The sequence below is a fragment of the Periplaneta americana genome, chromosome 3, assembly GCF_040183065.1.
Source record: "Periplaneta americana isolate PAMFEO1 chromosome 3, P.americana_PAMFEO1_priV1, whole genome shotgun sequence".
Lineage (NCBI taxonomy): Eukaryota > Metazoa > Arthropoda > Insecta > Blattodea > Blattidae > Periplaneta > Periplaneta americana.
The window spans coordinates 124,128,674-124,143,759 of NC_091119.1; the positions used below are offsets into that span (position 1 = coordinate 124,128,674).

The window sequence follows — 15,086 nt, forward strand, 5'->3', positions numbered from 1 at the left end:
CACAGAATTATTTTAAATGCCTGTTTCATTTGCAACAACGTATTTTAATGGCTTAGGAAGTGGGTGATTTTAAAACAACCCATATAAATATATGTGAGGCATTCCATGTCAAATCAAACAGACTTGTGACTTTGATGTTTCGAAACAGTTCGAAGGGGGTTAAAAAAGAAACCCCGTATATTTTTATTTCAGCCAAAAAGTTTTTTTGGAATATAAATTAAAATTGAAAAAATTAAAAATAAGCATGCATTGATAGACACACATGCTTATAACTTTGGTTTTGTGTGTCGCACAGAACTCATCTTAGACTCATTTGAAAGTTTAAGAATTGTTTTATTTCGCGTCACTAATATAGTTTTTAGAGATAATTTATTGTAAATACAACATTAATACATTTTTAAAGTTGAATTTCTAACATGTTCGCGAGAATTAAAGAAATTAATAAATGATCCATTTATTCCCCATGTAATTTTCTCATTGTGTGTGTAATTTGAAGATGGAACTGAAGAAATGGAATTGTAAATAAATAAATAAATAAATATTTTATAAACGTGTGTACTGCCTGTATTCGGATGCATAGCTCTGCTCGGTCATAAAGATCTAACAGGAAATATATTTTGACCGTCATTAAAGAATTCATCAATGCTGTTGAGTAAACACTTCCTTGCGGAAAATTACACTAATCCTCATTCCATAGGTATATAAAGATTCTGCATATCAAGAAACATACTGAAAAATCCTTCCACGCCCCAGCCAATGGTTGGTTATGTATTCACACTGGAAAAAAGGCATGCATTGTATGGAGCATTGACAGACGACGTGACATAGTAGATAATAATTATTTTAAACTAACAACCTAGAGATTTTTACAAGAATGTACTTACATTATGAAGTATCCACATCAGGTAAGGGACTGTGTCTAAAGGATTTCTACTTATGATCCTATGATGTTTTAGGCCTGAATTACTGGTAACTGTCTAGCCATTATAGATTGCACTGTTACTGTTATGTCGCAGGTCGTTAACAGCACGCAATTTAACACTGCACAGCACCAAGAAGGTACACTGTATTGTAGTACAAAACAAAGAGCAAATAATAATAGTAACTGACTGACCGACCATCATTTCCACATTTCTTTGAATTAGTGTTTTGAGTGGTGACGCACCATTACAAGACATCCTTCTTAGGTTATCACGTCTCATTGCAAAGTTTCGCTATGGACCTAGCCTACAAATCATATTATTTCGTGACAACCTTAATTAGTTTTCCAGCTGTTTCAAATAGCATCTTGCCTCTGTGTGTTCAGAAAAACAGCAAGTCTGTTATTAATACTTCGAAAATGTATAACAAATGTGCTTCTAAAAATGGATCTTATTTAACAACTTTAAGATTTTTATGAAGAAAACATTATTGAGAAAGTGTTTACAAGCAATGGATGGCAGTTGATTGAACAAATTTAAAAATTATAGACTCACAAAATAAGGATTTTTTTTTAGAAAAGTTTTTCACAAAATTAGAAGCCCTTGTACCTCAATGGATTTATCTGACAACTGCAAGCTAAATTTCTTAGAGAACGAAAATGTACATGAAGGAAAATGCTTAGTCATACGTGATTTTTCGGAAAATTATACCTTTGTCATTTAAGATTCTGTGCAGGGTGTTCACTGGAATAACAATCTGAGTGCCTTAAACATGAAACTAATGCAGTTAGTTCATCTTTCTCAACATTATTTAATAACGTTTCTAAAGGAGAAAGTAGGGATTGTTGATAAAATTTTTAGTTTTTCTGACTGTGCAAGTACATGATATAAGCACAGAAGTAATTTTGTAAATACATGCTACCATGGAAGGGATTTTGGAGTGTCTGCAGAGTGGCACTTTATTGCAACGTCACAGGGTAAAGGCCCTTGTGAAAACAGTATGAGAAAACTAAACAACTACGTGGAACACCAACAATACATTCTTCCATCCTCATTTCAACTAACAAAGCAGTAATAAAACAATACTCTGCCTCACATGAAGAGAGAAAAGTGGTATTTTTAACTGATTCTGTGTAGTTCATTTTCCTGTAAATAGCATTAGTTTAATGCAAGAGACGTGTGCTAGTATATTCTCCTTTGATTGATGTTCATCTATACTGCTCCACTACTAGAACACATGGGTGGCTGCATAACAGCTTGTTGAGTAAATCAATTTTTTTATGAACTTCTTCGAGTTTCATCCTGAAATGTTGTACACATACTGAAAATTAAATAGAGAATGCAACTTTTTTTTTCGCATTGTTTTAGAGTAGCGAAATTCCTTAAATTTAAAATTATAAAATATAATTATAGTTTACATACAAACTGTACATTTTATCTATTCCAAAACTATATGTGTCGAAAGTGTGTTTAATTAGGTTTAAAACGAGTCTAGAATGGTGCTTCTACGACAATTACATATGAGATATTAAAGTTAATATGAAACAATGTGAAGGATTTTATGGAAATTTATATATTTTGTAACTATTAAATGAAAGGAGTTTGGGGACAGTAAAAACAACTGTGTGTGTATTTTTACTCATAGAATGCCTAACAAAAGTTTCATAAAAATTGGTCACATGAAGATCATTTTCCTCTTTGAACTGTTCGAATTAATGTGGAATGGCTCATGTATGACCTGTTCTTAAAGAAAATGTTGTACATATTGTGATAAAAAGTTTTGAATTTTGGTTTCTCTTGTACACACTACCAACACATGTTTTAAAGGCTTTTTGACACGAATTCATGTTTTGTTTTAACAAATTCATTGTGTCCTGGTTCACTTCTGTATGACACAATGAAGCAATTCCTTGTGCAGAGACCTCTATCGTACTTTCTGCAGGATACAGTGATATAGACTTACTTGTGTGACTTTGTCAATGTGAAATCTTCTTTGTCCATATAACCTTAGTATATACCCTGAATCCATGAGTCTGAAAATTTCACGTTTCACCAAGTTCTACACTGTTCATGTATTTTGACAGCACATGTTTCACATTTGACCATGCTTCGGCTTATGTATTTGTTTAGCTTTTCAGCATACTTACAAATGGCTTTTAAGGAACCCGAAGGTTCATTGCCACCCTTACATAAGCCCGCCATAGGTCCCTATCCTGTGCAAGATTAATCCACTCTCTATCATCATATCCCATCTCCCTCAAATCCATTTTAATATTATCCTCCCATCTATGTCTCAGTCTCCCCAAAGGTCTTTTTCCCTCCGGTCTCCCAACTAACACTCTATATGCATTTCTGGATTCGCCCATACATGCTACATGCCCTGCACATCTCAAACGTCTGGATTTAATGTTCCTAATTTATTATGTCAGGTGAAGAATACAATGCGTGAAGTCCTGCGTTATGTAACTTTCTCCATTCTCCTGTAACTTCATCCCTCTTAGCCCCAAATATTTTCTTAAGAACCTTAATCTCTGTTCCTCTCTCAAAGTAAGAGTCCAAGTTTCACAACCATACAGAACAACCGGTAATATAACTGTTTTATAAACTCTAACTTTCAGATTTTTTGACAGCTGACTAGATGACAAAAACTTCTCAACCGAATAATAACATGCATTTCCCATATTTATTCTGCGTTTAATTTCCTCCCGAGTGTCATTTATATTTGTTACTGTTGCTCCAAGATATTTGAATTTTTCTACCTCTTCGAAGGATAAATCTCCAATTTTTATATTTCCATTTTGTACAGTATTCTGGTCACGAGACAATCATATACTTTGTCTTTTTGGGATTTACTTCCAAACCTATCGCTTTACTTGCTTCAAGTAAGATTATATCAATTAATTTGAAGTCTGGATTCTCTTTTATCAGAACGGTGTTTGACCTGGACCGTAAATGTTAGTATTTGTCATGAAAAACATCACTTGGAACTTACAAACAGACAGACATAGAATACAGGTCAGCAGTTCCGAAAAATATAGTACTCTACATTCCAGTGTGTATTATGCCACGCGATGACAGAACTGAGCAGACACAATATAGTTATGATAAAAGTAAAAACGAAACTGCTACAAACTTGTAAATAAATTTCTGTGAAACTTTTTCAGAACCCTCTTCTCAGTATCCTTCCCCCTTTCTGGGGTTTCATTTTTGAAGTGTCAGCCTCTTACTTTTCTACACTGAACTTCTCTTTTCTATGCTAGCAGTGATGTTCCTGCCTGTTTTGAGCCACGACTGGTCTATTTATTGTCATGATAGAGAGAGGTCCAGACTTTTAAAGTTTGTCATAATATTCCCTAGTCGGACAAAAAGTGTTTTCACACACTGTCTCGTCTGATTATTATCATGAAATATTTTAAATATACTTCATTATTCTGTTGTTACCTTCCAGATGTTCCCATGTAGTGGATACACCTATTTTGGCAAGAGATGAACAAGAAATCCTCAGAGGGTGTGAGATGTGTGTAAAGAAAATATTTGTTAACTTTGAATAGAATTTAAATGTATAATTTTTTTATATGCCGTGACTGGTGCTCTTAAAAACTGGGGGTTCACTAATAATACATGAAATTACAGCCTAATGCTAATTCAAAATATATTTTCACAACAATGTTATTTAATTCAATTGCTAGTATGTATGCGTGAAGAGGAAAAAAAAAGAAAATGACTCGCCTTATGCAGAATGCTTGTACAAGAAGTCCATTCTCTTATTCTTGATTGTGGGGAATTCGTCAATTACTGCTTCACTGAAGTCGCAATATCTCGAAAAAAATCAAACCACAAGGTCAGAACAGAAAAAGTTAGCCGAAACTAAACCTTAAAACAACACAGAGCAAACAGGAAACATGGAAGCAGTTTTCAAATCAAGAAAAATACGTAGTATGACTGTCCAGCAGTACACGTCCACAAGATTAACATCGAATATTCACCACACTGCATCATCTGCAATGATCCTGACACTATAATGACGAAGGACTATCTCCTGAACTGCAAAGTCATAAATAGAACTGTGGTCAACCTCCTAAGAATCTACTGGAATGCTAGTCAAATAAGATAACACTTAGTCAGCACCATTTGAATAAAAAAAGTTCTGAAGGCCCATAGTTATGTTTGGGCTATCCACAATAGAATTATGTATTACAGCTTTCCTTTTTACAAATACAGTAATCTGGTTAGAATTTCGTTTAACCTGCAATCACTTGCATTGTTAGATAAATATCTAACAATTTTAATTTTTCTGAAGTGGCACACCAAGTTGGATTTTATCTAACATGAGAGTTATTGTGTTAGTCTTTTCTGAAGTTCAGTTCAGTTCTGGTAAATGATTATTATTTGCACCTGTAAGGTCTTGAATACCAATCATTGTTTTATTCTTCGTCGATGTTCTTTATGTGGAAGTAAGTATACCCGTTATTCCCTCTATGGCTAAAGTGCTATCACATGGTTCTTCCATCCAGGTGGTCAGGGTTCGATCGTGATGGAATTTGTTTTGGACAAAGCAGATGTTGTAGAGGGTTTTTCTTGGAATTTTTCTATTTCTCTATCATTCCACCAACATTGTCCACCTCTCCTTGATTTCATAATTATATCATCTGCAATAATAAAAATTGGGCTGGGGTGATACCTTGGGGGGGGGGAGTACTATGGGTTTTTGTTGCTGATATAGAAATAGCTTGTTGCTCTGGGCCCCTGGGGCTTATCAGATTGTCTTGTGCGAATGAAACTTGGCTCTTTCAGGGGCTGAGGCAGAATAGCAAACATTATTGTATTCAGAGAACTGAATTGTTGCAGAATGCATAAAATGTGAGCAGTGGGAGGGATTTAGAAGTATCAATAAAAGGAGCATGAGGTTTGAAAAGTTTGGGAAATTGTGTCGTTTTGAACAACTTTTGTTGCTTTTGTACAAATGTGAGTTAATAACATTGTTATTCTTTTCTTTTGACGTGATTATGAATTATTTCTCCAGCAAAATAATTGTGAAAATAAAAAGTATTCCTTTATCTTCGGGTTGTCTCCAGAAATCTAGTGGTAAACCACTCTCCTCTAGACTCAAGGATTGTGGATTCAAACACAGCTGGGGTCGATGGATTCTGTAGGATACAAAAAATTGGGAGTGAAGTCCTTTGGAAGGGACTTTGAGCCATGTGTCCTGTGTCAAGAGTTTTCCGGCATGTAAACCTCCAAGCCTAAATTAGAGTCTCTCTCACATCCTACTAATACCTTAGTTACATACTAGGTGGTATTTGAGCCCATGAGCTTGCCAATTGTCCCTCTGCCCCTGTCAGCAAATAAGTGTAACTAAATTCCTTATAGGTACTGAAACCTCTGTCAGGCGGTGCGTATGTTCTGACTTGAATGATGGGTTCATACATATATTATTTTTGTTACACACTGATGAACTTTTTTGTCAATCAAATGAGACGAAGTGAATAACTGAGGGGCCCACTGCAAGAGGAAGCTATTACATAAAATTTTTCAGTAAAATTTCATGTGGTTTAGGTAATTCCTATCATCTGTTGACCTTTTCGTAACAGTCTTATTTTTTTCACTTTAGGTTGATGTGCAATCGATCTCTTTTGCACTGAACCTCTCAATTGAGCAGAACTTACTTTGATGAAAGTTTCTATGTTACATTAAGAATATTGTATTTACAGATGATGAAGATGATGACGACGATGACCTGAACCTTGCTGGTGACTCTGATGATATGCTCGAAGATACCTCAGAGGATGAGGATGAGGATGATGAGGATGGAGATGACGACGATGACGATGATGATGATGAAAGTAGGTAGTTTTTAACAGACATGTATTCCGATAAATTATGTTTATTTACTTAAATATGTAAGAGTGTTATATATGCGGCTAACGAGAAAGACAGGCTTCAGCACAAATCGGAGTCACATGATTATCATGGTTTAATCATGGCCATCTTGACAAGCACCTAATATAAATACGTGTTCAAAGTTCTAAAAAACAAAGGAATTGCTACATTAAACTCATGTTAAACGTGCATTTATATATAAACTTGTTCAATGTTGGCCATGTTATGACTAAGAATGTGATGTCGTGCCATAGCCTGTCTTTCTCGTTAGCCAAGGTTACATAAAAATGACGTATTAATGCTTTTTCTTGCTTAGTAATCTGTTTGCAGAATAGGTAATGGCAAGTTACATTTTTCTATTGCATACTACAAGGGGAAATTTACGAAAATTATAAAATCTTTGTTAACAGGCAACTGGGTAACTCATTTGTTAGAGCTATGGACTATGGACTGGAAGGTTTCAGGTTCAATCTTAGTTGGTAGCTGGCTTGTTAACATTGTCAGAACTTCCAAAGCAGTCCGGAATTCACTCAGCCTTCAGTAAAATTGAGTACCATGTATTTACTGGGGGAGGGGGGGGGGAAGGAGGTTGGAGCTTGATGCTAATCACAACATCTCATTCTAGTGCTGAAATCATGAAAGCATGGAGCTCTACTTCCATACCCCCCATTCACCTTCATGGCGTCTAAAGAGAATCACCTTTTATAAAATGTTACAATATGTACACTTTCAGAAAAAAATATTACTTATGTTTAAACACTCAGAAAACTGTTTTATGTTAACTATTACATATTATTTGGATGTGTTATTCTTCCTATAGAGATAGCCAAAAGCAAGTAATGTGTCCAGTATCACCCAAAATAAGTGTTTTATGCGAACTATTACATATTATTTGGATGTGTTATTCTTCCTATAGCCAAAAGCAAGTAATGTGTCCAGTATCACCCAAAATAAGTGTTCTGAAACAGACAACGGAGCAATTGGAATGTTATTATCACCCTTCGAAAATTGTTGGCATGTCCCACTTTCAAAATGAAGCTGCAGAAAGGGGATGGGGGGAATGAATAAAGTTTATCAAAACAAAACAATATCCAATTTGTTCATATATTATTTAGTGTTCAATTTCTGTTGCACATATTTAACATCACACAATATATTTCTTCTTCTCCCCCCCCCCCCCGTCTTTTTTTTTTTTTTTTTTATCTCTGTCTCCTCTTTTCTTCGTGGTGAAAATCCACTTGCCACAGCACAATTTTCGAGGGTTGCTGTCACTTTTGTCTTAGCTCAAAACACGAGAGCAGATGATTTGTAAATACTATATATATACAGGGTGGAAGATAACCTTTTACAATCCTTCACACACAGAACAGATTATGTCATTTGGGAACGTTTTGTCAAATAATATTTTTTCATACAACCAATAGTTTTTGTAATATTTCGAGAAAACGAATGTTGCAATGTTGCAACGTTGTAGACAGTAGCAGTGTTTACTTCGTGAAATCACTGCATCCCAGCATACTGAATGCCGCTCCAATCATCTACTTGGCAGGGGTTTTGAGAGATGTACACACATACTGTTTTGTAAACAAAAACATCTGTTGAGAATGCAGTCAAATGAAAATTTATGTAATCGTAACATGTTAATTATATGAACTATGTTATTTGTTATCTATGATGAAACATTTGTTATTGTATCGTTTCAGCACTAAATTTAGTATGAACAGACATGTAGTTTCCGTTACATTTTAAGGCAGTTTCATTAATACAGTATGTAATTGTATGAAATTATGCAGTGCTTCTACTTTTCATTGATTTTTTTTAACCTTAATGTAAAAAGAAGCTTTTGTTCAGTAGATCTCCTTTGTCTCTAATTACTAGGCTACCACGTTCCCTGAAATGATCTTCCAGCTTCTCTAACAGCATGGCCAATGTAGTTTTTATCATTCTTAAGTAATCATAAAATTTATTGGGATAGTCTCTTGCATCTCTGTGTGAATGGTAGAATTCTCCCAAAGTAATTTGTTCTTCATTAAATTCATAAACCCCTTATAATTCTTCTTTCTAATTTTGAATTTTAAGTAACTATTTTCCGTTAATGTTAACACCATTTTAGAGTCTGACCACTAAAATATCACATGTCAAACTAAGGTGAGTCCATGGCATACATAAAGAATTCAGCAGGAACCGTGCCTAGCATTTCATGCTACATGCGGCACAATATTCAAAATGCTTTTGATGTGCATGCGGCCTAAGTACTCCATCGTATGTGATTAGTTTTTATACATCTTGATTACACTACTTTTAACACTGTATCACTTCAGAATATGTATGGTAAGACTTTCCTGTGTTAAATTTCAATGTACCTCATTTACATGTTTCGACCTATTTATGGGAACGGAACAAGTCACGCCAAGACCAACAGCAACCAGTTCTGAAGATAACCCATAAATAGGTCGAAACATGTAAACGAGGTACGTTGAAATTTAACACAGGAAAGTCTTGCCATACATATTCCGAAATTAGTTTTTAAAGTGTAATGAAAGGAAACGTCAATTTTAGGTGCCAACTGTACTTTAACCATCAGGATTAGTTTTATTTGTTTTCAGAAAATGTACGTACAGATACGGAAATAAAATTTGAAGCTCCCTTTTTGTATAAGTTTTGCATACCACACTGTGCATGTGCAGTAAACAAGAGCCACTGTATACTGGCGTATGCTACTTGTGGACAGTCGTACGAAATTGTTGCCTACATACAGGTGGACTCCCATCAAGACTCACTCTAAATTTTAATTCCGTATCTATACATACAGTAATTTCCTCTTATCTGCGGGGAATAAATTTCGAAACCTTCTGTGGATACCCAAACAGTGAGAGTAATACCACTGAGGACTGGGTATTTGATTGATATTAGTGCAGTCGAATACAGGATGTGACTAAATTTTAGATTTTCTATAAAACTCTTGAAATTAAATGCTAGGAGTTAAAATATGTAAGAAGTAGCTGAGATTAACTGCGAATACAGATTCATTGTATAAGGTGGGGGGGGGGGGGGTTACTGTACATACAATTACAAATTTGATTTATTTTTAGGTGAAGAGGAAATGCAAACATCTCCAAAGCCACAGCAGCAGCAGCAGCAGAAGACACCATTATCGAAGAAGAAAGAAAAGAAAATGGCAAAGACGCCTAATGAGACACCACAACAGCATAAAATGTCTAATGAAAAACAGAAAACTCCAAACCAAAAAGAGAAAATGAAAAATCTGCTTGAACAGCAGCAAAATAAGAAGACACCAAATGAAAAACAGCAACAGAAGAATAAGACACCTAATGAGAAGCATCAACAAGGAGGTACACCAAAACAGTCTCCTGGATCACAAGTTAATGTAAGTTGCATCAAAGAATTTTTTTCAGTAAAACATTTTTTCGTGTGTCAATACCAAGTTATTGAATGTTCCTACATTTCAGAGTAATTATATTTATTAAGATGAATTAAAGAAAATTGCAGAATTTGATGGTAAAAGAATGAACTTTTACAGGTTTGTGTACTCTACAGAATGTCGCTGTGCCTTCAAAATCTGCTATGTGAAGATTTTACAGTCGAAAGTAGGAAGCATTGTGACTTTTAATTCCCTTGTTTTTCAAAGTTACTGCCAGTATAATTTTAATCATTACAAGAAAAATTATGAAATTGTACCGAAAATGGCTTTGAAAATCAAGGGAATTAAAAGTGACAATGTTTTATTCTTTCACCTGCAAAATCTTCTTAAAAACACGTAGCAGATTTTGGAGAGACCGACAGTATATTATAACCCTCAACTAGAGTATGGCATTCTCTCGAAATTTCAAATTTGAATTGAATCAAGTTAAAATGTGGTAGGAAGTGGGATTAAGGTTTTCACAATTGTAACAAATACTTTTTATGTATTGTCACCTTCAATTCTTAATAATATATTATTATTATTATTATTATTATTATTATTATTATTATTATTATTATTGTCAGTCATGAGGTTTTGTTTGTATGAAAAAATTAAGTACAATATTGTGCAATTGCACCATGACTGCATTTATAGCTGCATTTGTTTCGCTCATAAATAAAAATAGGCAGGTTAACATCGTAATGTTTGAAAATGTGTGTCTGACAACAAAAATTCTCGTTTTTAGAAATGTTCTACATAATTCACATTAATTAATGTTGTTATAGCTAAATGATCAGAGATGATTCCTTGCGTGAATTGAATTAAAAAAAAGTTTCCACATCATATTTCTACAGAATTTCCATAGATAGTCATTTTGATTAATTTCAAGTGAGAAAAATTATTTGTGACGTTCTTTATATATTATGTAATGAAATTATATTTTAGAATCTAATTTTCGTCACCAGACTGACATTTGTTGCATATTTGCACATTCTGTTAGCTGAAAATTAAATTTGGGGGGGGGGGTGATGGGTGACGTTTCATTTTATTACTTTTTTTTTTTAAGGTAGAAACTTCCTTCCCTTCCTATAAATATTCTTGCATGTAAGTTTTATTGTGATCAGAGGAATGATTTGTGAGTTATTCGAATTTAAAAGGAAAAATCCATCTCTTACAAAATGTAACTTTCATGTATGATTTTTTTTTTTTTTTTTAACATCTTGGATATGGTTAAAAAAGAACCAAGTATCCAGAATTTTAAATTTACATCTGTAAATGGAGATAAGATTTTTAAAACATATGCAACTTCGAAATTTAAATTTTTAGTGTTCACTGAATATTTTTTATTCCGGAAGTATTTTGTTTATCAAAAAAATGCCATTGTTACGTTAACCTCAATATATAGGACATGGAGTAAAAATTTCATGTTCCTATCTTCAAAATTTTATGAGCCTTTATCTTTGAACCTGACAAAATGTGCTGAAAAGAAAGTGTGAGAAAACAGCTTGTAAAGTTTCCATGGAATTCAAATTCAAGACTGCAGTCATTTAAATATGACTTATTTTTAAGCTTCCAAGCACCGCAGAGCACTGAAATTTGCTAGACACATAAATAAGATATTGCTGATTCCTTTTTCACACATACACAAAAAAAAAAAAAAAAAAAAAAAAAAACGAAAATGCTATTTTTATTGAAAATTACCTAAATTTTACCCATCTCCCTCCCATAGATTACAGTAATATGAAAATATTTACAGTTTATATATTCGATATTTTTATGAAATATTTTGTGTATTACAAGGGTATAACTCAGCAGCAATCTGGGAAGAAGAATAAAAAGGGGATGGACACTCCAAAAGGAGGAAAAACGCCTGGTGGAGATTCACCACAGAAGAAGGTTCTTGAAGGAGGAGTGATTGCTGAAGAAATCAGAGTGGGCAATGGTCCTGTTGCTAAACCAGGCAGACAAGTGAGTTCTCATTTTAATGTGGTGTGAATTTTGACTGAAATTATTTAACATTCTCTGTACCTGTTTAGTGACCATATCAGAGCCATATATAAATATCTGGTCGATTACTTTCTTGATTACATCGTCTTTTTGCCTCTCTGTATTCAGATGATGTCTTTTTACCAAATCCTGGTAGATCTTGTGTAGTTGTGGTGAACAAAGCTGCTGTGAGATAGGCATTTTTAGAAGCGGCTCTTACTTCACAACAGAATTCTCAGCGTCTCTCATGAATTTTGTGAAAATGCTGTTTAATGTCCCAGTGCCTGGGTTATTTGTTCACAAGATAAGATATCTATGAAATGTACTTATATTGCTGAGATCTCCTCTAGAAAGAGACTAATTTTGTATTAATATTGCAAAAAATGTGAAAAAATTATTCTTCATTTTTAATTTAACTGAAGATGGAATCATTAATAATAATTTCTGAAACATTTAAGAAATTTCATTCCACTACACAGTTCATGAACCTAAGCAACCTATTTTTGTAGTAGACTCTTGCTGCTTCAAAATTTTCTCTTCACTTGCTGTTAATAAGAAATTCTTGAAACATACCATCTTCAAAAGGAAGAAGAAAGCAGTAATTGTTTATCAGTGACAAATTCTGTGTGTTGCAAGTCGTTACAGTCGGTTAATTCTAATTGATAGCATTCGATCTATGAGAATTAAGGTGTTCTAGGCATTGAGATAACAGTTTAGAATCACAGGGTCATTTTTCTTTTAATCCAGTGACAGGTTTATAGAGATACTAGCCATCTCAGAGTTTTTCTGTAAAGAATATTTGCTATAGATAGTAATGTTGAACCCATAATTAGAGCAAGGGTTCTCAAACTGTGTCACTGGTCTTTGGGGCATCAAAGCTGTAAATAGAAACTAAAATTTATCATGTAAGTGAAATGAAACATACAAATTTTCAATATGCATATGTATTTTATTCTAATTTACATTAAAAAAAATACAAGCTAGTAATTGTAAATGACTATTTTCGTTTGAAAAAAATACACCACCATATCGAATTTGGGAATTTTTTTTTTAAGTTGGGTAAAGGGCATCATACGGAAAATGTGATATGTGAAGGCCAGAAAGTTCTCAAAAACTTTGAGAATTCCGAACTATACCATTGATTTAGGAGTTAGATAATTTGTGTGAAACTAAATGAGGCGTGTGGTTGCAAAATCAGATACATCACTTTTTTTTTTCGAAAATGGGTTAATGTTATATTTCTTATCTTCATATGAATAGCTTTGAAAAATATTGGAGTGCAAGAGGTCAAATGACTTTATTGTCAAACGCCTGGCATTAGAAAACAACAACAACATATCTTCATATGATTCTACAACTGCTATAGCACTGTTATGCTCCAAAGCTAGATACATCACATGGATTTGTATGATGAAAGAATAGTATTGGTTGCAAATCCTTGGTTCCTTGCAAACTTTTTTCCTTCATACTGAAAAATTATGCTTTAGTGATATATCTGATTTTGCAACTAAACGCCTAAAATAGTTTTAATACAGAGCTGCGCTCAGGTGTGTTCAGTTCCCTTTTGGGCTGAATACTTAGTTTGGGTTTTTTCGAAGTTTTTCACAACCATAGAGCGAATGTCAGGTAATCTGTGGCGAATCTTTGGCCTCATCTCTCCAAATACCATTTTGCTATCACCAATTCCATCAACGCTAAATAACCTAATAGTTGATACAGATTTGTTAAGTAACCGATTAAAAAGTTTTTTTAAGTATGATTTAAGACTTCTTGATGTCCACATAGTGCAAGATTTATGGGTTTTTGTACTGTTATAGCTGCAGAAAAATTTTAACATTTTAGAGCTGCATACCAACTCCAAAAGTTGCTGCATCAATATGATAGAGAAAAACCTCGCAGTACTATAGTTTTAATATAATTCTTAGAAGACACTGGTGTCTGTTCTATTCTGAAACTCATTTTTAGATCCAAGATTCATATAAAATAATGGTTCTAGGAATGATTGCTTTCTCTCTGTGCCTAACAAGTGTATATCCAATCTCCAGTGTGTTTTGAGTACTGAAACAAAGTATATCATTTCTAAAGCATTATGTTACTGAAAATGAATAAAACAGAGTGAACAGTTAATGTATTTGAGTTACTAATACCATGTTATGGAACAGGTGACAGTGTACTATGTTGGACGCTTGAAGCATAATAACAAGCAGTTTGACTCGACAACAGAAGGGTCAGGTTTCAAGTTCCGCTTGGGTCGTGGAGAAGTGATAAAAGGTTGGGACATTGGACTGAGTGGAATGAAAGTAGGTGGCAAGAGGAAGATCACATGTCCTGCAGCTTTGGCGTGAGTAAAATGCATTGGTTTATACGAACACACATTCAGCGTGTAAAGAGAAATCGGAATATTAGTCATACCTTTATACAGTAGAATGTCTCTTTAACGAATCTCTAAGAGATTTTTTTTCCTTAAATGGGAGCTTTTCTTAGTAGCGGGCTTACATAATGGGAAGGAAAGGCTAAAATAACTAGTACTAACATATATGTTATATATATGAAACACTATAATCATTTAAGGAGACTTAAAGAGTAAAAATCGTGAAAAAATTAGAAAATTTTTTTATTGTCTCAATCGATAGAGTATACTTTTCTGTATACTGTATATTTCCAAATTTTGAAATATATGTTGACAGGAAAGGTGTAACATATGCAACAGGTGCTTCTTAGTGTAGGGCGTAAGTACAACCATGTCCCAACTTTAAACTCATTTTCCTGATAACACTGGCATAATATCACTTGATAAATTTCTAATAACGTCAGTGTATAAATTTTATAGTAAAACTAAAAATAAGTGTAGTTTTTTTATACTTTTTTACACTATT

General features: G+C 33.8%; 1 protein-coding gene across 1 annotated transcript in view; it reads left to right on the forward strand.

Moving 5' to 3' along the window:
• Fkbp39 (FK506-binding protein 39kD) overlaps nucleotides 1–15,086 on the forward strand; it is a 45,618-nt gene that overhangs the window by 24,303 nt on the left and 6,229 nt on the right. The window contains exons 5-8 of the mRNA XM_069821540.1: nucleotides 6,632–6,763; nucleotides 9,893–10,188; nucleotides 12,025–12,192; nucleotides 14,373–14,551. Coding sequence (XP_069677641.1) covers nucleotides 6,632–6,763; nucleotides 9,893–10,188; nucleotides 12,025–12,192; nucleotides 14,373–14,551 — 775 coding nt within the window. The remainder of the gene's footprint in view (nucleotides 1–6,631; nucleotides 6,764–9,892; nucleotides 10,189–12,024; nucleotides 12,193–14,372; nucleotides 14,552–15,086) is intronic.